Source organism: Hyperoodon ampullatus (genome assembly GCF_949752795.1).
Source record: "Hyperoodon ampullatus genome assembly, chromosome: 18".
Classification (NCBI taxonomy): domain Eukaryota; kingdom Metazoa; phylum Chordata; class Mammalia; order Artiodactyla; family Ziphiidae; genus Hyperoodon; species Hyperoodon ampullatus.
In genome coordinates, this window is record NC_136931.1 from 12791151 (window position 1) to 12815126 (window position 23976).

Sequence of the window (23976 nt, forward strand, 5' to 3'; positions counted from 1 at the left end):
GGAGTCGTTGGGGCACAGGCGTTAGCCCTGGACCGGGCTGACTGAGGGATTGGGGTAGGGGCACATCTCCTAGAGCAGCACCAAGACAGTGGGGGACACTTCGAGGAGACTGAATTCAATTCAGAGGAGAAGGTGGGAGATGGCGAGCTTCTTGTCCCTGGGTGCTCTGGAGCCTCCCGCGCAGGGCTGGTAGAACACGATGCGCTCCGGTTCTACTCTCCCTAGATTACTGGGACAGCCGCAGTCCCCAGCTTCCCTGCTGTGTCTTCATATCCTGGGGCTCTTACACCGAAGGCCTGACCAGAGTCGGTGCGGTGGTCGTATTATTAGTTTTCTGCCAGCTGGGGCATGCCCCTCTAGATGCAGATCTGAGTCGGACTGCCGGATGGACACGCGTGAAATGCCCCAGGTTGGTGGGCGGGGAAGGCAGACTTGAGGCTGCTGCCTCCGGGGCTGCAACGGCCACGGGGGAGGAAGGCAATCCCGGCAGTCTTCCCAGAAGAAGGCTTAGGCCTTTGAGGAGGGGCGCGTTCTCGCCCACGGTGGAGGGCAGGGACGGGCGTGCGGAGAAAAGGCGATATCCCGCGTGTCCGGCAGGCGCCTGGAGCCTAGCGCGGGTGCAAGCGTGGGGGGTGGGGGACGGTCCCACTGGGCGGCGCGTGCCCGCGCGCTCCGGCAGCCACCCGCGCCCCCGAGCCGGCGGTTCATTTGCATGGGGAGCCCGAGCGGCCAATGGGCGCGCGCGGCCGGGCATGCCGGGAGCCGGGCTGGGCCCGCCGGCCTCGGCGGCGGTGGCGGGCGGGGCGAGATGGGACCGGCTGTGTACGGGGACGGCGGTGGCGGCGGCGGCAGTGGCCGGCGAGGTGGCTGAGTCGGTCGGACCAGGACCCGGGCGGCTTCGGGGCTCTCGGGAATCCGAGAGCGCGCGGCGCGGGCAGTTCGCTGTGCGCCCTGCGGGGAGCCGGGGCCCCAGGCCGACCCGACACGATGAACTACCTGGTGAGTGCGGTCAGCGCGGCCACTGCGGCCCGGAGTCCACTCGCGGTGGCCGGGGCGGGGTCCACTCGCGGTGGCCGGGGCGGGGTCCGCGCGCCAGGGAGCGTGGGCCGAGGTCCGCGTACCGGCTTGGAGGCGACCCAGCTCTACCCGCGCCCGGGGCGGTCCCAGGCGGGAAAGAGTTAAGTGAGTGGCATTTCCTGCCGGACCTGCGGGTCCTGGGAACTACGGGCCGCTGGAGCCTCCGCGGGGGCGTGACCGGGCCGGGGTCCGAGGTCCTGGAAAATCCCCCTTCTGCCCTGGCCGGGGCTCCCGGAGGCCAGGACTGCGGAGGATCCCAGACCCTGCGCGCCCCGGGGGCGGCTGGAAGGACCGGACTCGGGGGCCGCGGGCCGGTAGGAGAGTTCCTGGATCCGGGAAAGTTGCTGGCTGGAGGCCCGCTCTCCCCCTGCCGGCCGCTGCCTGCTGGGTGACCTTGGGCCTGTGAGCCCTGTCTCCGAGCCTCACTTTGCATCGCTACGAGGAGCGGTCCGAGGTCTCTTGGACCGTGAACTTCCAGGGGCGTGAAGTTCCAGGAAGCAGGGTGGCGGTCCGTGTGTTTTGGAGTGAGGGCTGCCCATGCCCCCAGGTTAGGGGTTGAGGGCTGGGTGAGCAAGCGCGGGTGTCCACGGAGAAGTTAATAATTAACCCCTGGCCCGCCCGCGCTGGATTCCGGGACCCAGGGCGGGAGCTTCTCGGTTATTACCTACCGTGGTTGCAAAAACGGTTTTAGGAGCCGGGTCTTGGCAGGGGAGTCCAGGGCCACGCCGCGATCCCGGGGTCCTAGCCTCCGTGGGTAGAGCGTGGGAGCTGGAGAGGGGCGGGGCCGCTGCCCGGGTGGCCGCAGCCCGGGCGCCCAGCCCCTCATTGCTGCTGCAGAGCCCAGGGCGGTGTTGAAAGATTCGGAGAAGCTGAGATTTGCTGAGGGCCGGGCGTGGTCAGGGGGTGTGAGGGGGTTAGAGTCTGGGGAGATGTTGGGGTCTCCCATCCCTCAGTAGGAGCAGTGGCTCCCTAACTGGTCTTGAGAACAGGGAGTTTATTTCCTCGGCACTCTTAGCGTGAGGAAGAGTCTAAGCTGGGAGGTACTCTCTGGGTTTGCTGTGCAGATTTCAGCCAGGCCGGGAGATGTTCCTCATCCCCCATGGGCTGGGGGACACGCCCCCCACCCATAACTCTTTCCTTTCCAGGGTGGAGAGCTGATGGTGGGAGTGGAGGGATGGCAGGGCTAACAGGCTTAGAAAAGCAGGAAAGGGCCCAGGTGCAGGTGGAGACTGGCAGGAAGGGAGGTCTGGGAGGACCTGCCGGCAAGCTCTCCTGGCACCAGCACCCACTACCCGCTTGCCGTGGGCAGGGAAGGAGTCCTGTAGGTGCCGGGTGGAGGCAGGGCAGGGCAGCCCCAGCTTCTGCCAAGGCAGTCACCCTCAGCTCCCGGTGACTTTTACGCTTGTGCTGAACAGAGGCGTTAGCGTTGTGGGCTGGCATCATCTCCCCAGGCTTGGGCAAGGGATTGAAGTAAGGGCAGTGCCACTAGGGAATCCTTCCTAATCAGGAAGGGCCCCTAAGACACCTGCTCTCCCCGCGAGTCATACAGATGGTGCCAATGGGGAGACTGAGGCACAGCGAGGGGCAGTTACTTGTCTTCACAGAACCGTATCCAGAACATAGTCTCCTGGTATGGCCCCATGCTCTAGCCATGTGCTCCCCCTGCTCTGGGATTGGGGGTGCTCTGGCCCTTGGGGTGCTGCCATGCTCTACTGGGGCTGCCAACTTGGTGGGGTCTCTCCGGCTCCAGAGCTGTGCCTTAGTAACCCCCTTCTGGCCTCCATTATTCTTTTAGGAGATCCCACCACCCTTTGTCTCTCAGGCCTGGAGAACTCCCTCCACCATCCCCCAGGAGCCCACAGCCAGTTGGGGCAGCCAGAACCAGCCAGCAGGTGGAAGGGGGAGGAGCAGTGTTAGTCATGCTTGGAGGGCAGGGTGCGGGGTAGGGCGGGACAGGGTCGTTCTCCAGCAGAGACACTGGCCAAATTCCTCCTCCTCTGGATCCTTAAGGCCCCCAAATAAGGGGCTACAGAGTGGCCTCCCTCCAGGGGCAGGCTGGGCCCTCTAGCCCTGGGGAGAGGCCCTGACTCCATCTCCTCCTTGTTGTGCTCACTTCCTCCCACCTCTGCGTGAGGAGTGGGGCAGGGGACCAGCCTGCCGGGGAAGGAGCTCAGAGGGTGGACGGGCAGGGCCCGTCTCAGTCCCCTATTTCCATTGCGCATCCTGAAGTCAGGGGCTTGGTACTTTTTTTTGAGCTGGAGAACCCTGCTTTTTGTGCCAGTGTGTCCTCCTCCATCCCTGCAGAAGCAGATGGTGCTGCTCTAAGGGCTGCTGAAAGTTACCACTTAGGGCTGGAGAGGGGCGGAGCTGAGGAGGCTTCAGACGTCCAGGTGGGGAAACTGAGGCCTCATAAGGAGTGAAGTCCCTGCTGTCCCACCTGGGCTTCTGCCTCTGCCCCTCCAGTGGCATATCTGGGGCTGGCCACGGGGGGTTACCAGGGCCTGGTGCTGTCCCTGAAGTGAAGGTCAACCTCACGCTGGGCCCTTTGCTGAGAGACCAAATCCCAAGACTGAACAAGCCAGTCTACTCAAACATGTCTGGGGTCTGTCAGCCTGGGCCGGTTCCCTGGGCTGGGTGGCAGTGGTGAGGGTTCTAAGGGGTCGAGGACCACTCCCAAGGTGTCAGAAGTTGGGGTGGGCTGGAGGGTGGAGGGCTCCGCTCTCGTGCCACCCACATGGGCTCCTTGGTGCCCTGGCCCCAGGCCCACCTGTTCCCACCATCCGAGTTGTGTTGGGGGCTGCAGATGCCATGTCCTGCAGTAGGAGGGCGCTCCCCATGCCACCCCTCGTCCTCTGCCCAGCCTCACAGGGACAGTGCCTGGGATGCCCTGGCAGGAGTGGGGCCAGGGGCCTGCTTCGGCCCAAGAGCTGGGCACAAAGACATCTGCTCTTGCCACTGTAGCAAGGCCAGCTCGGGGCTCCTGATTGTCTGAGGGAGCTGCTGGCGGTGGCCACCCACAGGTGGGTTTTTAGTCCTTTGTTCTGTAGACCTGTCCTCTGGGTGCTGAGGGTCAGGCATGGGGCTGAGGACGCACACACGGCCCCTGCTCTGTCCTCTGAGCCTCAGGCACTGCCAAAGCAGGCAGGGAAGGAGCCATGCTCCCCTTGTCCCCTTGGAGTGGCTCTGGAATGGGAGGCTCATCCACGCTTGTCACGCTGAGCACTGAGGACTTGAGCCCAGACCCTGGTCACTCAGTTGTCCTGGGAGAATTAAGGGGAGGGTGATGCCAAGGCCGACTGTTGCGGAGTTCCGCCCAGGATGAGGGTGTGGGGCCGTCTGGGAAGGGAGGAGGCACTGCCCTCCCAGCCCCATCGCAGCCGGGAGGCGGAGCAGAGGACGGTCAGGACCCTGGCCAGTGGGCCCGTGGCCGCTGCCCCTCCGGCGGGGTTCCCAGGGCACAAGTGAGCAGCGGTTGTGGGTGTAGACTGCCACTTGGGCACACGTCCGTTGGGCCTGTATCCAGTGGCCACGGGGGCTCCTTGGGACAAGCAACCAGAATACCCCAGAAATAAACTTGGCCCAGGTTTGAGATGGTTCTTTGTATGAAGAGAACTAGAGTTTCCCTAGTGACTGCTGTGTGTGGGGCTCTGTGCCTGGGGCTGGGGTGTGTGTCGGGGTGGGGGACGGGGAGGGATGGAAAAGCCCTGTGAAATTTCCACTCCTGGCTTCCATGGACCTAAGCAGTACCCCGGGAGCCACCCAGCGGCACTTTGTCAGACAGCAGATCTGCCTCTGCCACTTCCTGACCGTGACCCTGGCGAGTCAAGTGACTGTCGTGCTCCTCAGCCTCTCCATCCGTAGGTGGAGGCAATCACAGTGTCTCACAGGGTTGAAAGAGATAATTGAGGCCCAGAAGAGAGCCCGGCCTCTCGCTGCCTGCCGGCATTATCGTCGTCGTTGTGAACCTGTCGGTCTCCCCACCACCAGGTAGCACCGTCCCTCAGAGTCAGGGTTTGGGGACACCCAGAGCACATCCAGGGCTCTCCGGGGCAGCAGGCCGAGGGAAAACCCGTCAGATGGCCGCTGACACGTGCCCGTTGGCGGCCAAGGCCCAGCTGCTCCGTGTCTGAGGGCCCGGGTGAGTCTGGCGCACACAATGAGGGCCATTCTCAGACCAGGCAGGGCCGGTGGGGCAGCCCTCTCAGCTCCCATGTGCAACAACCAGGGTGTTGTTCTGGGCGGGCCTGACTGGCAGGCCGCTGCCTGGGGGGTGTTGGCATCGGGCAGGGGGCTCTCCTCTGTCCCCTTCCTCTGGGGTGAGTGAGCCCCAAAGGGCCTTCCTGGCTTTCTCAGGCGTGGCCGCGCGGCTCCCAGGGAGGGCAGGGCACCACCTTCCGCAAGGGGGGCTTTTGCCTGAACCCATCCATCCAGCAGCCCCACGCTCAGCCCTGCTCTGGGCCAGGCCTGGCGTGCGTGTGCGGTGGAGGGGCGTTCCACGCTGAAGCAGACAGGCCCCTCCCATTCTGGGCGCCCGGGTTGGGGGCACGAAGTGGGCAGTAACAAGAGGTGTTGATCAGCACTTCGAGGTGGGGGCAGTGAGGTGTGGGTGCCCGGGGAGGGACGTGGGAGCTTTCCTGGGCGGGATGTGTGTGTGTGTGTGTGACACCCAAGTCCCGTCCTGAAGGAGGAGTGTAGGATACAGCAAGAGGTTTCCTAGGGTCGCGGGTGAGGTGGCCAGAGACTCGGGCGAGTCAGCAGCAGTCTCCGTGGTGCCTTGGACCCAGATGTTTGGCAGAATTGGCCTGGACTGCGATGGTGCCCTGGTGGTGTGCCCCTCCCAGAGGTCACAGCTGTGTCCTCTTGTGAGCTTGGGGGAAGCACTTGATTGGCCCAACAGTGAGGAAGCCTGGAAAGCCAGGTTCTGGGTAGACTGGCCGCCCCCCTTCCAAGCTGGGACAAGACACTGGGTCCTGGGGAGCATGTCCAGAGCAGGAATGCTCAGGTGGTGTGGGTTTTGCCTTATTCTGCCATGGGAGGCCACCATTTGGATGGCACTGACTGAGCTCTCCCTGCAGCCTCCCAAGGCATCCTGCAGTGTGACTGGCCCCAGCCTGCCTGCCAGTCCAGGGCCACCATCCTGTCTCCCTCCAGCCTTTCCCTATTTCAGTGTCTTGGCTCATGCCTGCCCTCTGCCCACAGGCCCTTGCCTAGCTGGTTTCATGGTCGCCTCGTTTTCATTCTTCATGAGTCTCCTGAAATGTCCTCCTTGGGGGAGGCCACCTCTGACCATCCTATGTGTAGTGGCCCTGTTGCACATGCCACATTTCCCCCTGTCCTGGCAAATCGTTTTGTGTCTGCCTGCCCTGCTGGGATGCAACCCCGTGCAGACAAGGGCCTGGTCGACCTAGGCTTGCTGCAAGTCTTGCAGGGCCTGGCCCAGCACCTGGCAGAGGGCAGATGCCAGGTGAATCTTTTATTAAACAAAAGAACTTCCCTATGAAACCAGGATTGTCACCTTAACACAAGGGATCTTGGCGCTCAGAGAGGCTAAGGGACTCGCCCAAGGTCCCCAGCAGTGGGAGGGAGAGCCAGGCCCAGGTCTGGCCTTAGCTGCTGCTCAGCACTGGAGCGGGGAGTGTGTCAGGAGCAGCTGGAGAGGCTTAGGGGCCCAAAGGGGCGGGTGCTCGGCCGGCTGGAGCGCTGCGGCGCCAGCAGTGCCCAGGACTGCGGAGAGCCTGCCTCTGGGGCTCGGCGGGGGGAGGGGGCACCAGCTGACGCAGGCAGAGGAGCTCCTGGTGCCAGGCGCCTGGTGCCACGTGCCCACCCTGAGAGGTGCTTCCCAGCCTGGCTCCGGCCGCCCAGGACTACACAGTTGCAGTCGGAATTGGCCTTGACTGCTCATCAAGCTCATACCCAGGAGGTGAGAGCTGGCCACCCTGGGCGCGGGAGGCCCCGGTAGCTCCCTGGGCAGCTCTCCTGGGCCCAGGGGACCCTCCCTCCACCCCCTTCCCCCTCCCGCTGGACCTTGACCTTGGCAGAGCTCTCCAGCCTCCTGGCCGAAGCCCCCCTGCCAGCCTTCCCTGGGCTGCCCTCCTCTAAGAGGTGAGGGGCCTCTGAGGGGCATTCCCCTCTCTGCACCCTGCCCCCTTTGACTGGGCCGGAGGGGAATTTTCCTGTGACTCACTCTGCTGGCACTTCCTGTGGTCACCAGGGCAGGGGCTGAGGGGACCCAGAGGGCTGGCTCTGTGTTCTGGGGTCACTGGGGGAGGGTGGGTTGGGTGTCCCGCCCCCCTGACGGGGTGTGATTCCCTGAGCAGGCTGCAGACCATATTTGGGAAACTTGCTTTTCCTGCAGGCAGCCTGGGGATGGGACCCATGAGTCCATTGGGCAGCAGGGCAGCCCCCGCCCCATCGGCTCCTCTTGGGGCTTTGGCCTCTGACCTGCTTCAGCCTTGTCCCTCCCATCCTGCCTTGGAGCCTAGGAGGTAGTCCACTGTTTTCTTTTTCAGGGTGTATATTTTTTCAACCCCCAAACCAAGAAATGCTCATTAAATACAAATTGAAAATGTCTGAAAAGCAGGAAGAAAAAGCATCCCCCATTGTCTCAAACATTACCCTCTCCCCAGTTTTTAAGTTCAAGTGACATTTTACTGAGGACTCGTTGATGCCTCGGTGCATTGATAACCGTCCTGACTGTGGTGTGGACAGTGCAGTGGTTCCGCGGGCCCTTGCCTTGGCGCTCACCTTGGTGCAGGGTGAATTCGCTCGCTCTGCTCTCTGCGCTGCCTGCCTGGGCTGGCTTCTCCCCTGGGCCTTGTCCCTCTTGGCTCCCAGCTTTCTGGCCTCTGGCTCCTTCTGAGCTGCTCTGGAGGAGTGGGCTTCCCGCCAGTGCTCCCCCGAGTCTGAGTGTGCAGTCCTGGGCCTGGAGCACGCACTGCCTGCCCCGGCTTCCCCCCGGGCTGCCGTCCCCCTTGATGGTGTTCCGTCCTCTTCCCTAATCCTCACTGTGACGGGCAGGGGAGACGGAGCTCAGAGGAGCTCCTTCTGGCCCCTGATGCTGGTGTGGAGGTGGGCCCTCCTAAACTTGGGTGAGGCCTCCCTCACCCCGACTTCTCTCTGCCCCCAGTTGGAATCCAGGGGATGAGACCCAGGCCCACGTGGGGAAGGGTGGTCCGAACCCAGGTCCCGTCTCCAAGTCAGATCTAGACCAGGCTCTGCATCTTCAGTCCTCAGGAGACTCAGAGGAGGGCGACCAGAGCTGGGGCCTGGCTGGTGGGGCCGGTGCCCAGCTGGCCTGGCACTGTCCTCTCCACAGGCCTGGCCTTCCCACCCAGGCGCCTGCTTCGGTCCTGCCCTCTGCTGGACTGACCTTGGCCCTCTGGCCGGGGCCCCCCTGTGCTATCTCTGGGCTCAGCCTGAGCCCTCACCCGCGCAAGCAGCAGAGGCCAAGGACTGAAAATGTGGGGCCTCTCCACCCGGTTCTCTGTCCCTGGTGAGGTTCTGGGCCTGCCAGCACAGTGCCTGCCAATGCTGGGGTCCTCCTGTCTGTCCCCACAGCCTCGCCAAGGCCTGCACAGGCTGCTGGGCTACTGGGCCTCTGCACGGAGCGTGTGTCCCGGCTCCAGGAGGGTTTGCCGACTCACGGAGCCCATAGCAGCAGTTCTGGGTGCCTGTGAGAATTAACAGGAGAATTACAGGCGTAAAGAGCGGGGCTGGGCGTGGGATGCTGTCCTTCTGTGGCCGTCCTCAGTCTGTATGGGACTGCTTCCTTGTTTTGCTTTATTCTCCCCATTTATTCCTGGTGCCTGTGTCATTCCCGTCCCTCTTCCACAAGCACCCATGCAAATGTAATGTGTCTGGAATCTGTCCTTGGAAGAGTGTCTGTGAAAAATACGAGTTCTTTTGTAGGTATTCGTAACATTTACGTAAAGTGCTCTGGGCTGTAGGTCTCCTGTTTGTTCCTCTAACTCGGGAGGGTGTGGCTGGTGTTCCTCACCAGACACCTGGGCACCTGCTGGAGCACAGAGCAGAGCCGCAGGTCTGTCCCGCTTTGCTGGCTGGATCCCTGAACTTCCTTTGTGGCCATCTTGGCCATTCTGGTTTCCCCTTCAGAAAACTCTTCATATTTTATTGGTTTTCTGTTGGTGTTCTTGTCTTTTCCTTGCTTGTTTGTAGGAGAGCCTCCAGATTCTAGATCAGTGACTCTTGTCATTTGGTGGCCTGTCACCCTGTCAGCTTTCTGTTGTTCCCCCACCCAACTGAAACCGTTCACTTTGATGAGGTTGAATCCATCTCTTTGTTTCTGTTGTTGTTACCTTATGTTACCTTATGCTTTTAGTGGTCTTTTTTTCTAGGGTTTTGTTCATAATTTTTTTCCACCTCAAGGTCACAGAGATATTCTCCCACAATTCTTTTACCAGCTCTAAGGTTATAACTTTCACATTTAAGTGTTTGATTGCCCTTTGTTTATAATATGAGGCAAAGTGTCCAAATTGACTCTTCTTCCTCTGGTGAGTGAGTTTTCCTGGTAGCATCTCGGTTACAGCCCTGCCCTCCTCATCGCTGCGTGGTTCCCAGCCGCTGCTCCCTGTCCCGCTTAGGGATTGCAGTTGTGGCCTGTCCTCACGGCAGGAAGGAAGTGCCTTTTTGCATTTCATTTTCAGAATTGACCTGCTTATCTGTGGACCTCTATTCCTCTGCTTAATTCTAGAAGGATTTCTTTCCTTTGATTGAATTCCTCCAAAAAAAAAAAAAAAGTTCGGCTGGCATTTTTATTGCAGTTGTAACTTATTAAGTAAGCTTGGCCCAATTGTTACATTTTCTCCACTGGAGTCTTTACTCCTGGATAACTTGTAGTTTCTGTTATCTGCTGACGTCTTTTCTGTGAGGTTCCCTCCTCAGCACTGTTGATCCTTCTCGTTTGTTGGAATCTGTACGTAGATGACATATGGTCTGCAGATGATGACTGTTCTGTCCCTGTGTGTCCCCTCCCCACTCTCTGGTCTTTTCCTCCTGGCTGATTGCACTGGCGGGGCAGCAGGGAGTTGAGTTGAAGCGGGGAGGGTGTGCATCCTGTTTTCTCCCCAGGACGTGGTGGCCATTATTGTCACGATCGCTGCCTTCCCCAGCGTTAGGTCCAGCTTATAGTGTAACTCCGGGAGTATTTTTCAGAGTATCTTGAGTGCCATCCTGGAGGGCAGGTGATGGCTGTGGTCAGGAGGATTTTGAGACACTATCCAGGCTCATTTGAAAAACTGCCGGGATCAGCTGGGCCTTTTCGCCAGGGGCAGCGGGGGCAGAGGCGCGGGGATCTCGCCAAACCCTACTTAGTTCCTTTCTCGGTGCCAAGACCAGGTGCCTCCCCAGTCCTGGAGGGGGTGGGAGCTGGGCGGGACGCCGAGCCCCCAGCGCACGTCCTCCTGCCCTCACGCCCACCTGTGTCCTCTTCCCCCAGAACGTGCTGGCCAAAGCCCTCTACGACAATGTGGCCGAGTCCCCAGATGAGCTCTCCTTCCGCAAGGGCGACATCATGACGGTGCTGGAGCGGGACACGCAGGGCCTAGATGGCTGGTGGCTCTGCTCGCTGCACGGGCGCCAAGGCATCGTGCCCGGGAACCGCCTCAAGATCCTGGTGGGCATGCATGACAAGAAGCCCGTGGGGCCCGGCCCCGGCCCGCCCGCCAGCTCGGCCCTGCCTCAACCCAGCCTCCACCCCCCGGCAGCCCAGTACACACCCATGCTGCCTGCCACGTACCAGCCGCAGCCGGACAGTGTCTACCTGGTGCCCACCCCCAGCAAGACTCAGCAAGGCCTCTACCAAGCCCCTGGGCCCAGCCCCCAGTTCCAGTCTCCCCCGGCCAAGCAGACAGCCACGTTCTCCAAGCAGATGCCCCATCACCCGTTTCCCAGCCCAGCCCCAGACCTTTACCAGGTGCCCCCGGGGCCTGGCAGCCCTGCCCAGGACATCTACCAGGTGCCGCCTTCCGCTGGGATAGGACACGACATCTACCAGGTCCCCCCATCCATGGATGCACGGAGCTGGGAGGGGACGAAGCCACCAGCCAAGGTAAGGCCTCCCTGGGTGGCCAGGCAGCCCTCCTGGTGGGTTTCGGCCGGGCCCAGTTTTGGGATGCAGCAGGGCCCAGCCAGGCACCCTTGCTTGGGACCTCTGGGACTCCAGCAGCGGCTCTGCACTTGGTCTGGGGTCGAGGTGGGAGGTGAGTGTCTGGGGAATATGTTTATATGTCTGCTGACGTGGGTGTGAGCAGCCCGAGAGGAGACATCGAGCTGGCCGTGGACCATGAGGTGGCCTTTAGCTGACAAGCCCCAGTGGAAGGGTGTCGGCAGCAGAGGACACAGCCTGTCAAAGACTGTTGTGGAAGGTGGGGCCTGACCAAGGAGGCATGAGCAGCAGCAGCTGGGAACGGACCCCCAGGGGCCTGGAACCTTCCTGAGGGCGGAGGGTGTTGGGTAGGAGTGACCTGCCCAACCACGTCCTGGTGAAGCCATTCTGCCCAGAGGGGAGGGTGCAGGGAGCCCAGGAAAGGGGAGCTGGGAGGCACTTGAAGGGGAGAAATGGAGTATGGAGCACAGGGCCGCAGTTGGGCCAGAGTGGCCGGAAACCCAGAAGGATGGACTGGATGACAGAGTTGTTTCTTTCTCACGTAGCACGGCTGGGGGTGAGTGGTGTGGCACTGGTGACACCTCCGAGACTGTCGGAGCCTGTGGCTCCTCCTGGAGCGCCGGTGGTGGAGGGCAGGTCCTCAGTCTTGTTGCTCTGCCACCTCGTCACGGGGCTCGCGGGCCAGGACGGTGGCCGCGTGAGTTCCAGCCGGCAGAGAAGGGAGGAAGGGACAAAGGGGAGGGGCCAGCCAACACGTGCCCAGGGGCTCCCACGGTCCCCCTGTGGGTGCAGCTCATCTAGATCCAGACACACCCAACCCAATCCTCTCCTGGGCCGTGTTGGTGGGTTGTGGGCGCCTGCAGGGTGCCCTGCTCGTGACTCCTAGACCACGGGGAGGACACTGCCTGCGGGATTGTAGGGTCGCCGTGAAAGGGGCTCTTGTTCAAGTCCCTTGTGGGCTGTTGCCAGTGGGAGGCTGGGCGGGGGGCAAGGCTCTGAGCCCAGCACCTCAGCTCCGCACAGACCTGCGTATGTGCCCTCACACCCAGGGCTGTCTGCCTAGGAAAGAGTAGGAAGGAGGCAGGACTGGAGAGTGTCTGAGGACACTCACCGCGTGGCACTGAGCCTCTCCTCAGAGCCGGCCCAAGGCTCAGATGCCAGCTGGGCAGCGGTTTAGCATGCAGTGTTGCCCTGCCCCGCCACAGGCAGAGCTTGGAGCGGGAGACCTGGACACAGGTCATCGGCTGGCTCAGGGTGGGACTCCGTGGACACTGGCCGCCAGAGGACTCTGGGTCACTGGCTCCACTTCCCTACCTGCTCCTTGAACCGCCTGGCCAGAGACAGGCCAGTGGCAGAAGTGAGCCATGCTGGATTGGGGTAGCCCAGACTGGGCTGCTCCCAAGATGGCTTTGGGGGAGGAGGAGTGACTGGTGGTAAGCCTTGGGACAGGCCATAGGCCATCCCTCTGCACCCGTACCCACACACAGCGCACAGTCTGCACACTCCCCAGGGAGGCATGCCCTTCCCCTTTCCATCCTCTCCTTTCCTGAGTCCAGGCAAGCTTGTTCTGGTGCAGCTCCAAGGCCAGGACAGGCAGTGGAAGCCCTGTGGCCCAGGAAGCAGCAGTGAGGCCTTTACTCCGGACTGTGCATTTGAGCCCACGTTTTAGCCATTGGTACTGTTTCCCTCCCATACGAGGGGCTTGCTCTCAGACTGCTTCTGGGCTCGCCTGGCTGGTGAGTGCCCTGCACATGCCCACTGGTGGGGTTGTCCAGGCCCTGTGTCCCTGAGGACCCAGACCGGGCTGATGGCCCCAGAAGGAAAACTCTGTGTGCTGGGACCTGGTTGCCCTCCCCTGAGAAGCCTCGTGGCTCCTGGCCTGGGCAGTCTCAATTGCGGCTGCTTTTATTTTATGGTCCGTGAAAGTGTGCTTGCTTGTCACGGGAATGTGTACTGTATGAGAAGGCCTGGAGATGAGCTTCCCCAGTCAAGAGGGGATCGCTGGGGGATTGCAGCATGTTTTGTCTAGCGTGTTCCCTATTCGTCTTTCACAGATTTGCACACATACTTTTGCATTTTGAGGTTGTAAATCCAACATCAGATATCAGAAGCATTTTGGGTCCCTGAGCGTGACCATGACGACCACCCCCGGTTTTGCTGGGTCGCCCCTTCTGCTGCGGACAGGCTCCAGGCGGTTTCTAACGGCAGTAAGGCCGTAAACGTCTTGGAGCGTGCATGTGTGCCCACGTTTCAGGCTGTGCTCTCAGAAGCCTGGGCAACTGAGGCCCCTGGTTCCAGGGCTGGAGGTCGGCTCTGCTGAGGGGAAACCCTGCCAAGACCGTGTGGTGGGTGGGTGCGGCCTTGGGTCTAGGAAAGCAGAGGGCGAGTGACAAGACTGGTGGCCAGGAGGGGTCAGCCTCCTGGAGCCTGGAGCAGGGTGGCCCGCGTGGCTGCTGGGGGAAGGTCAGGGCCACACCGGGTGTCAGCACCCTTTGGAGCTGGGCCACGCTTTTAGGGAGCTGAGGGCAGAAGCACGTGGGGCCCCCGGAGGAGGAGGTGTTTTGTGAGGTCACTCTTGGGGGAGCTCTGGGTCAGGGCTGCAGCTGTGCCTGAGGGAACAGCTGTGGCACTGGGTCAGGCTGGGGGAGATACAGCTCAGCTCAGCCTTGTTCCTTCTGGGAGGACAGGAGCTTGGGAGGGAGGGGACCCACATCAGGCGTGTGCGTCCGTCCCCCAGGACCCCCAGCGGTGCTCCGTTTTCCAGAGCAGGAACCCGAGGCTCTCAGAGCGGGGGCGGGGGGGGGGGGCGGTGACAGAGCGAGCCGGCCTGGGTCACGAGGGGAGATGCCCATTTCGCAGAAGGGGGACAGGCAGCCAGGCGGCCCGGAGGGGGTCAGGGGCCCAGGCAGAAGGCAGCAGGCGGCTGCCCCGTCCCTGGGGTCTTGGGAGCTTTCAGCCTCCCTTCTCACTCCTGCAGGCGCCCTGATGAGCCTGCCCTGCCTGGGTCTGTGTGTCCGGGTGTGCCTCTGGCAGTGGGCATTGTGTGCGTTTTCTCTGCCTCTGTGTGTCTGTCTTCTGCGCCCTTGAGATGTGTGTGTGAGAGAGCCTGTGGGTCTTGGGCTGGGCTCTGTGTCTCCTCCCAGACTCTGGCTTTGTCTCCCAGCCCCAGGGGGCTCCAGGTTCTGCTAATGGGGCCCCAGGTGTGGAGCAGGGTGGCCTGTGATTAGCGGGCTCAGCGGCTCTCTGGAGAGTTGGTTTCCATAACAAGCTTTTCCCCCGCTGGTGGCTGCCTGCCTTTTTTTCTAACAGAAAACATTTGTTGGCCAGTATGGCTGCTTACTGTCACTGACTCAGCCGCGTGAGTGGCCAGCTGCCTGCGGCCCAGGCCTGGGGTCCGGCCCCAGCGCCCCTCCGCCTGCGCCCTGCCCTCTCTCACCAGCGTTGGGGCGTGGAGAGGGCGGCACACACCCCTCGTCCTGGGCTGGGTCCCCACCTGCCTTCCGAGGCCGGCAGGGCCTGGAGACACCTCAGGCCTCGCCTCAAGGCCCCACCAACCTGCCACGTCCCGCCAGCCCCCGCCAGCCACCACCCCCCTCCCCTGCTGTTGGCAGGTTCCAGGGTCTAAAAATAGCTCTGGAGGAGACTCAAGTCTGGGGCTTGAGGAGAGAAATGAGTCTGGGAAGGGCCGCCAACACCACTCCCAGACACGCCGGGGGTGGTGTGCAGTGGGCCTGGAACACCCCCTGGCGGCGCTCACCCCAGCAGCTGACAGGGAGCCAGCTCTGCGGGCCTGCCCGGGAGGCGACCACGGGCTGCATCAGCAGGAGACTCTGCCGAGCCCTGGGCTGATCAGAAAGTGATGGTGCCTGCACTTCAGCGGGGTCGTTGCTGCTCCTGGGGTGCCCGGTGCGTGCACACAGCCTGTGCCCTCCAGGGCCCATGGGCCTGCAGAGCTGGCTGTTGGTGTCCTGGGGGCTGCGCAAGGCACGGGATGCAGGGTTGTGGGGGCGTGAGCCCCAGGGCAGGCCCTGCCTCCGCCTTGCTGTCCCCGGGGATGTGTGTGGGGAGCGCCTGAGTCACCGCTGTCCCAGACCTCCCATTTGATTAGGGAACAAAAGGCCTTTTTGTCAGAGAAGAGCTGAGCCAGGAGCCTTGTGGAGGAGGTGTGCCCCGAGCTGGGTTAGAAGATCCTGCCAGCCCCTCCTACAGGGCTGACCCCTCCCACAGGGCCGGGTGCCCACAGGGAAGGAGGCTGCCCACCCAATACTGCCTGCGAGCAGTGCTGGTTCTCGCCCTGCACCTCAGGACAGGGGAGGGGCACCGGGGAGGGAAGGGGCTGGCCTCCTCTCTGGGCCAACATCCCCCCACGAAGGCCTTATCCTGCTAGGTGAGGGGTGGTCCCCGTGGCCCCGAGGGTGTGGTGCGGTGGGGAATACAGGTCTTGGTTCTGGTCTTGGTCAGTCCCTCACACCCACACACAACTTGCCAAAACAGCTTCCATCCTTCCATTTGCGGGAGAGCTGGCCCTGAGGGGCTGGGGGTTCTTGGCGGTCCCGTTCTCAGGAATCTCCCCAAGAGTGCTGGGGGGACGAGGAGGGCAGAGCTTGGAGCCCCCAGGCCCTGACTGTCAGGATCTCCTGCAGGCCACCTCCTCTGGGTCCAGCCCGAGGAGGGCACAGCCCACCACTGCCACCTCCATCTGTCCTGGAGCCTGAAGGTGGCTGCTGGGTGCTATGGTAGGGACAACCCCTTGCTGGGCAGGCCTATCGAAGGAGGGTGCAGCTGGAGGTGCCATCCAGCAGGGGCACCGCAGTCAAGGGTGGCCCCTCCTCCATCAGCCCACATGTTCTCTCCTCTGAAACCTTCTGGGTCATTCAGCTGTAGAGACCACTTCTGTTTCCTGCCAGCACCAGACGGCTCTAAACAAATAGTGGGGGTCCTTGTATTCCCCACATGCTGCATCTCATTGAAGAGAGAGAGGGCAGGGAATACGAAGGGATGCGGACACCCTTGCCTCTGAGCCCACCCTTGGGGAACCCCCTTACGTATGTCCTGCTCACCTCACGGGGCGGTGGAATCTCTCCAGGGCAGGTGGTGATGGTTGGCTGTCTGCCCCCAGGTGGCGGTGTCCACCCGCGTGGGGCAAGGCTATGTGTTCGAGGCCCCCCAGCCTGAGCAGGACGAGTACGACATCCCACGCCACCTGCTGGCCCCGGGGCCCCAGGACATCTACGACGTGCCTCCTGTTCGGGGGCTGCTTCCCAGCCAGTACAGCCAGGAGGTAGGTGTCGGGGCCGGTGGGCACGGGGGTGCCTCAGCCTGGCCCTGCATGGAGAGCTGGGCTTTCTTGGCCCCAGCCTGGGTGGTCCTGGGGTAGAGCTGTGGGTTTCTGCTCTTTCTGTCCCCTCAGGTGGCCCTGGCACTTGTATTACTGCACCTTTTCTGCCCTCAGGTATATGACACGCCCCCCATGGCTGTCAAGGGTCCCAATGGCCGGGACCCATCGCTGGACGTGTATGATGTGCCCCCCAGTGTGGAGAAGGGCCTGCCGCCGTCCAGCCATCATGCGGTAAGCATTTAAGGGATGCTGGGCCCTCACGGGCTGAGGCCCGATCTGTGCATGGGGTTCTGGGTGTAAGCGTGTGTGCGTGCCCTGGGGTGGGGACTCAGGTCTGCAGAGCCGGGGGCATCGAGAGACCTGCCTCCGAACCCCGACTCTGCCCTTCACTCGCTCTGTGACAGAGGTGGACACTGAGCCCCTCTGAGACTCGGCTTCCTCGTCTGTAAAAGGGTCCCTTGTAAGGCCTTCTTCAGGAGGTTCTTGAGAGGATCACACAGTATATCAGCAAGGTGACCACAGGACTTACCATCCAAACCAGGATACTTCTGAGAGTGAAAGGAGAATGACAAGATAGTTATGAGGGGGCATCAGGCACAAACCAGGACTGTCCTGGGCGAACCCTGAATACAACCTGCACATAGCTCAGCCAGGTACCTGCCACAGAGTAGAGAATACGCACGTGGTGGTGATGGTGATGCTGGTGGTCACGTGGGTGGTGATGGTGGTGACGGTGGTGCTGATGGCGGCGGCGGTAGTGGTATGATAGCTGACCTCTTACTGAGCGTTTGCAGGTATGCAGTGAATTAGCTCACGTAATCCTCACAACAAACCTGTGAGGGAGTTTTCCCATCTTATAGGTGAGCAGACAGGCACAGAGAGGTGGAGTCACTTGCCTTAGGTCACACAGGTGGTAAGCAGTGGAGCCAGGGTTTCGAACTCTGGTCTGGCCCCAGAGTCGGGCTCTCAACCGTAACCTGCATGAGTAAGAATCATGACAAATGTGCACGCTGGGCTGTGTCTGTGTGTGTGACTGGGTCCTGCCCGTAGGCTCCCGGGTGGGCAGATGGGCTGGCAGCCTTGACCATTTCTTGGCCCCCAGGTGTACGATGTTCCTCCATCGGTGAGCAAAGACGTGCCCAACGGCCCACTGCTGCGTGAGGAGACCTATGACGTGCCCCCCGCCTTCGCCAAGGCCAAGCCCTTTGACCCGACCCGCCACCCGCTGGTGCTCGCCGCACCCCCTCCGGACTCGCCACCAGCTGAGGACGTGTACGATGTGCCGCCCCCGGCTCCTGACCTCTACGACGTGCCCCCCGGTTTGCGGCGGCCTGGCCCGGGCACCCTCTACGACGTGCCCCGCGAGCGGGTCCTTCCTCCCGAGGCAGCCAATGGCAGCGTGGCCGACGACGGTGTGTACGCAGTGCCCCCCCCCGCCGAGCGAGAGGCCCCGGCCGACGCCAAGCGCCTGTCGGCCTCCAGCACGGGCAGCACACGCAGCAGCCAGTCAGCCTCCTCCCTGGAGGCGGCGGTGCCGGGCCGTGAGCCCCTGGAGCTGGAGGTGGCCGTGGAGGCCCTGGCACGGCTGCAGCAGGGCGTGAGCGCCACTGTGGCCCACCTCTTGGACTTGGCAGGCAGTGCGGGTGGGTGTGGGGGCTGGCGCAGCACCTCCGAGACTCAGGAGCCTCCGGCACAGGACCTGCGGGCTGCCGTGGCCGCCGTCCACGGGGCCGTCCACGAGCTGCTGGAGTTTGCCCGCAGCGCCGTGGGCAATGCCGCCTACACTTCCGACCGCACGCTGCACGCCAAGCTTAGCCGGCAACTGCAAAAGATGGAGGACGTGTACCAGACGCTGGTGGCCCACGGTCAGGCCCTTGACAGTAGCCGGGGAGGCCTGGGGGCCACTCCCGAAGACCTGGACCGCCTGGTGGCCTGCTCGCGGGCTGTGCCCGAGGATGTCAAGCAGCTGGCCTCCTTCTTGCATGGCAACGCCTCGCTGCTCTTCAGACGGACCAAGGCCTCTGTCCCAGGGCCTGAGGGGGGTGGCCCCCTGCACCCCAACCCCACCGACAAGGCCAGCAGCATCCAGTCCCGGCCCCTGCCCTCACCCCCCAAGTTCACCCCCCAGGACTCGCCTGATGGGCAGTACGAGAACAGTGAGGGAGGCTGGATGGAGGATTACGACTACGTCCACCTGCAGGTGGGTGCCCGCTCTGCCCCGGTTCCCTGGGCCCCTGGGGAAGTCCCCTGGTCCTCTCGGGGCTCTGACTTTGCCACCCTGTTGTGGGCACCCTGATTCCCCCCCACAGAGGGCTCTTGTGGCCAAAGGAAGATGTGGTCCCCAGCAAGGCCTTGGTGAGTCCCTGTGCCCTCCTCACTTGGACCTTCCAGGCCAGATGGGTCCCTGGAAGCCCATCCTCAACCTGTCTCAGGCCTTTGGACCCATGTGTCCCCGACATCAGGGGTCCCTGGCAGTGCCAGCCAGGGAGGGCCCCTGAACACCTGCAAGGGCTGGGCCTCTCATGACCAGGCCAGAGGCTAGGGATTTGGAGAGGTGAATTCTGAAGTACAAGCAAAGACAGAGACAGTAGTAGGTGTGGGGGAAACAAGCAAGGTGATCGTTAGGTGGGGTGGGGTGGGCCTCTGAGCAGAGGCCAGGGTGCCAGCCGATTGGGCATCCCGGTGAGTGGCATTCCAGGCTGAGAGCCAGCAGGTGCCAAGGCCCAGTGGTCAGGGATGGGTGGGCAGACCCTGTATGTCGAGGGGAGGGGCCTGGATGTGATTCTTGCCATGGGAGCTGGGGCGGGGAAGATCGACATGGCCGTGTGGAGCGTGCCTAGCCCCTTCCTGGGGGCAGGAGGTGAAGGAGGCCCGGGAGAGCCGCTTCCTCCGGAAGCTGCCCCCACCCTGGGCCTGAGGCCACAGTGGGAGCCTGGGTGCAGCTGCAGCGCCACCTGGTGGCCGCTGGTCTCACTGCACCCCGCTGGGCCTCTGGAGGCTTCTGGCTCAGCTGCATCCCTTGTGTCTACCCTCCAGGGGAAGGAAGAGTTTGAGAAGACCCAGAAGGAGTTGCTGGAAAAGGGCAACATAATGCGGCAGGGGAAGGGCCAGCTGGAGCTGCAGCAGGTGAGGACACTCAGGTTCCCCAGCGTCTCCCAGCACAGGCGTCCTTAAGAATCTGTCGCCTAAGCTGAGCCTCCCAGGGCCCTCCCTGCTCAGCCCATCCCTACCCAACTGCATGACGGTCTCCGTGTGTTCGTTGGATTTATGTTTAAGTTATTATCAGAGTAATCACGGTTAGGTATCTCAGCACACGCAGAAAAGTGTGAAGACAGAAAAGAAGCCACTCACCCTCAGGGGTGGTCACCGTGCTCTGGGGCTGGTTTCCGGTCTTGCTCCTGCCTCGGAAGGGGCCTCTGTCTGTGTTTGAGATGCTACTTTGTGAACAGTTACATCTGCTTTTATCTCAAGGTGTTTCCATGGCATTAAATACTCGTCATAAGTTGTTTTTAAAGTCAACCTATGTCTATTATGGTTGAATGTTTACATTGTACCCAGTTTTTCTTATTGTAAATAATACTACTGTGTTTATCTAAGGACATTGGATTTTCTTCATATTTTGGCTTGTTTCCATAGAGTCGGAGAGGGACTTTTTTTAAAAATTTATTTATTTATTTATTTATTTATTTATTTTTGGCTGCGTTGGGTCTTCGTTGCTGCGCGTGGGCTTTCTCTAGTTGCAGCGAACAGGAGCTACTCTTTGTTGCGGTGTGCAGGCTTCTCATTGCGGTGGCCTCTCGTTGCGGAGCACGGGCTCTAGGCGCATGGGCTTTAGTAGTTGTGGCACGTGGGCTCAGTAGTTGTGGCTCACAGGCTTTAGTAGTTGTGGCACGTGGGCTCAGTAGTTGTGGCTCCTGGGCTGTAGAGCACAGGCTCAGTAGTTGTGGCGCACAGGCTTATTTGCCCCGTGACATATGGGATCTTCCCGGACCAGGACTCGAACCCGTGTCCCCTGCATTGGCAGGTGGATTCTTAACCAGTGCACCACCAGGGGAGCCTGGGATTTTCTTTTTTTAAGGGAGTTTTATTTTGATTATGAAGATTTTAAAAAGTAAAATGTAGTCTAGTACAAAATAAAGACAGAAATATCACCCGGAAAGTTTGCTCACCCCACCTTCCCTGGGCATGGGGAAGGATGGTGTAGGAGAGAGCCCACCAGGTTCACCCTGAGACCCGGGCCATGGTGTGCGTTTTTCACAGCCACGTTTCCCCAGCTGTCAAGCGGGAAGCGTAGTTGCATCCGTCTTGGGGTCGATGTGAGAATTAAATGAGTAAACAATATCTAATACTTAGGAGGTGGTGGGCACATAGAACATGTTCAATAAAGGTACAGATGTTAATAATGATATATGTATGGAATCTCCACTGACTTAGGAAATGGGCATGTGCTTTATCTTCTTTGTCTTCCTCTGGACTGTTGCAGCATTTATTTAACCAGTCCCGTGTCGGTGGACATTTACTTTGTTCCCAGAGCTACTTTTGTAAACAAAGCTGTACTGACTAAATCTCTTCACATATCTGGTCAGTCACTTAGATAAATTACTAGAAGCTGGAATAAAAGGAATGTGAGTGAGAAACTAAAGGTCTAGAGTTCCTAAGCGAGGGACATCAAGCACAAGTAAAACACAGGAACATAAAATACCCTGACAGGGACGTTTGTCGCTCCATTTCTGCATCAGTGAAAAATCTGGAAACAGCCCCTGGCTGCCACCACCAGATACCTCACAGTAGAGTACTGGTTGAATACAGTGTGAGCATTCGTACAGTAGAATATTATGTAGCTACCAAGAATTTGTCAAAGAATGAAAAAGACCCACTGAAGGTAAAACACAAGAAAAATGAGTGTATTCTCACGCTGGACAGGAGAGCCAAGCAAGTTCACCAGGTAGCCTACGAGGGAAAGAAAGAGGGTTTCACATGCTAGGAAGGGACAGTTTCACGCTGGTTTGCTCATTAAAGTAAAGCCTGAAACCTTGGTTAGACAAGTATCTGAGTCCTTGAGTCTGTACGCACGGCTGGTCCCAACGACCCAGTCAGAACCAGCTTGTGGTGAGGACGTGTCAGTCCACACCGCTGACGCCTAGGCAAGGCTGCTGCTGGTGGAAACTTGTACCACGTGCTTTATACGTTCTCACTGATAGGAAATGAATGACCCGTTGTTGGGTGCTAAAGGTAGGCTGTAAAGTCTTATATATTGTGTGTTTCCGGTTTTCTAATTATAAAGGAAGTGGGAATGTTCTTGTTTAAAGGAAGACGTCTTTGAGGAATATTCACCGGTTTTTGCTGTGAATATTTGTTTTCTGCAATTTGCAGATACCATGACCTTTTTGCTTTTGTTTAAAATTCTTATTATGGGAAATTTAATGCATGTATAAAATTGAAGAAAAGAGTCCCCCAGGTACCCATTGGAGCAAAGGAACCCCGGGTACCGTTCACCCAGCCCCAGCCATTCTCAGCACGACCCATCCAGTGTATGTAGCCCCCTTTCCCGCCTGGTGACCGCCCCCCCCCCCACGGCCGGATCATTTTGAAGACGTTACATCATTTCATCTGCAAACACGTCCGTGTATATGTGTAAAAGACGATTTACCAGAGACTTAACAGATTTCTGGGTGCATGGGATTCCAGTTGATAACTCTCTTTCTGCTTGGTGTCTTTGAATCTTTTTACACTGCATATGTTAAGGAGAAAAACATTTCTTTTAACTTTTCATTTTGAAATCTTTGTAGATTCATAGACAGTTTGCCGGAAAGTACCAAGCAGTCCTCTGTCCGCCTCTCCCGGTTCCCCCAGTGACCGCATCTGAAGTCACCAGATAACAGCACCCAAACCAAGAGACTGACGCCCTCACCCCTGCCGCTGCTCACGGTTCCCATTCCTAGCACTCTGTCATTTCAAAAACGTTATATAAACGGAATTATTTGAGATTGGTGGGAAAGTTATTTGGAGACTGACCAGAAGGCAGGCAGGGATACGTGCTCGGCCAGTAGGACAGAGCTGGCCTGTTCCCCTGCCCACTGACTCTGAGCTTTGTCACTTTCCGGAAGGGCCCCCCTCTCTGTCCCTTTTGCTCTGTGGCTGTGGTTTTCACTCTGTTCTCCCTCTTCCCCAGCTGAAGCAGTTTGAACGGCTGGAGCAGGAGGTGTCACGGCCCATAGACCACGACCTGGCCAACTGGATGCCAGCCCAGCCCCTGGTCCCGGGCCGGACGGGCAGCCTGGGGCCCTCGGACCGGCAGCTGCTGCTCTTCTACCTGGAGCAGTGCGAGGCGAACCTGACCACGCTCACCAATGCGGTGGACGCCTTCTTCACCGCCGTGGCCACCAACCAGCCCCCCAAAATCTTCGTGGCGCACAGCAAGTTTGTCATCCTCAGCGCCCACAAGCTGGTATTCATCGGGGACACACTGTCACGGCAGGCTAAGGCGGCCGACGTCCGCAGCCAGGTGACCCACTACAGCAACCTGCTGTGTGACCTCCTGCGCGGCATCGTGGCCACCACCAAGGCCGCTGCCCTCCAGTACCCGTCGCCTGCCGCCGCCCAGGACATGGTAGACAGGGTCAAGGAGCTGGGCCACAGCACCCAGCAGTTCCGCCGGGTCCTGGGCCAGCTGGCAGCTGCCTGAGAGCCGTCAGCCAGAGGGACGGAGGGCAAGGGGAGGAGGGTGGCGATGGGCCCCAGAGAGCCACCATGCCGCGGGCATGGGGACAGGTGGCCCCAGCTCCACCCGGGCCTGGTGCCCCAGACTGTACAGGGATTTGTGTATATTTATGGCGGGGCAGGATGTGGGACGGTGCCTCCTCAAAGGAGCCCGAGCAGAGCTGGGCCCCGGAGCCCAGGCCAGGAGTGGCTGGCCGTCTTTCCTGAGCGTGCTGAGGGCCCGGGGGGGCCCAACATTCGGGGCCGGGCTGGGGGCTCGCAGACCGCTTGACCCACATGGCCTCAGGTGACCCCTCGGGCTGACCAGCCCCATGAGGGTGCTGTGTCCCCCTGGCAGGGCAAGCGTGGCTGTGGTGTATTCTCTCTGCACCAGGAGAAAACCCTAAAAAACTATTTTTCATTATTGATTTTCCAATCATTTGACTAATAGTCTACATTTAAATAAAATTTAAAAAATGAAAAGCATTCTCCTGAGGTGTGAGAGGCAAGAGGACCTGTGAGTGGGAGGGCAGGTGTTTGCCACTCTGGATGCCACAGGTGGAGTCACGGGTTGGGGAGATCTGTGGTGAGGCTGTGGGCAGCGCCTCGGGAGGGTGAGGAGAAGGTGGGTCCCTATAGAAGAAAACGACGGCTTGGGGAAGCGGGGCTGGGCCAGGAGCTGAGGTGGGGGGAGCCTGGGCAGCTGGAGTGAGGCTGAAGAGCAGCCGTCAGAATCCAG

General features: G+C 60.5%; 1 protein-coding gene across 1 annotated transcript; it reads left to right on the forward strand.

Annotated features, from left to right (window-relative positions):
* Positions 1–987: 987 nt before the first annotated feature.
* On the forward strand, positions 988–23704 carry BCAR1 (BCAR1 scaffold protein, Cas family member; the record flags this gene model as incomplete). The annotated part of the gene is made up of 7 exons (XM_079722879.1): positions 988–999; positions 10532–11143; positions 16320–16481; positions 16653–16769; positions 17641–18738; positions 19575–19664; positions 22711–23704. The coding sequence occupies 7 exons, from the start codon at positions 988–990 to the stop codon at positions 23221–23223; spliced, it is 2604 nt and encodes an 867-aa protein (XP_079579005.1). The 3' UTR covers positions 23224–23704.
* Positions 23705–23976: the final 272 nt, after the last annotated feature.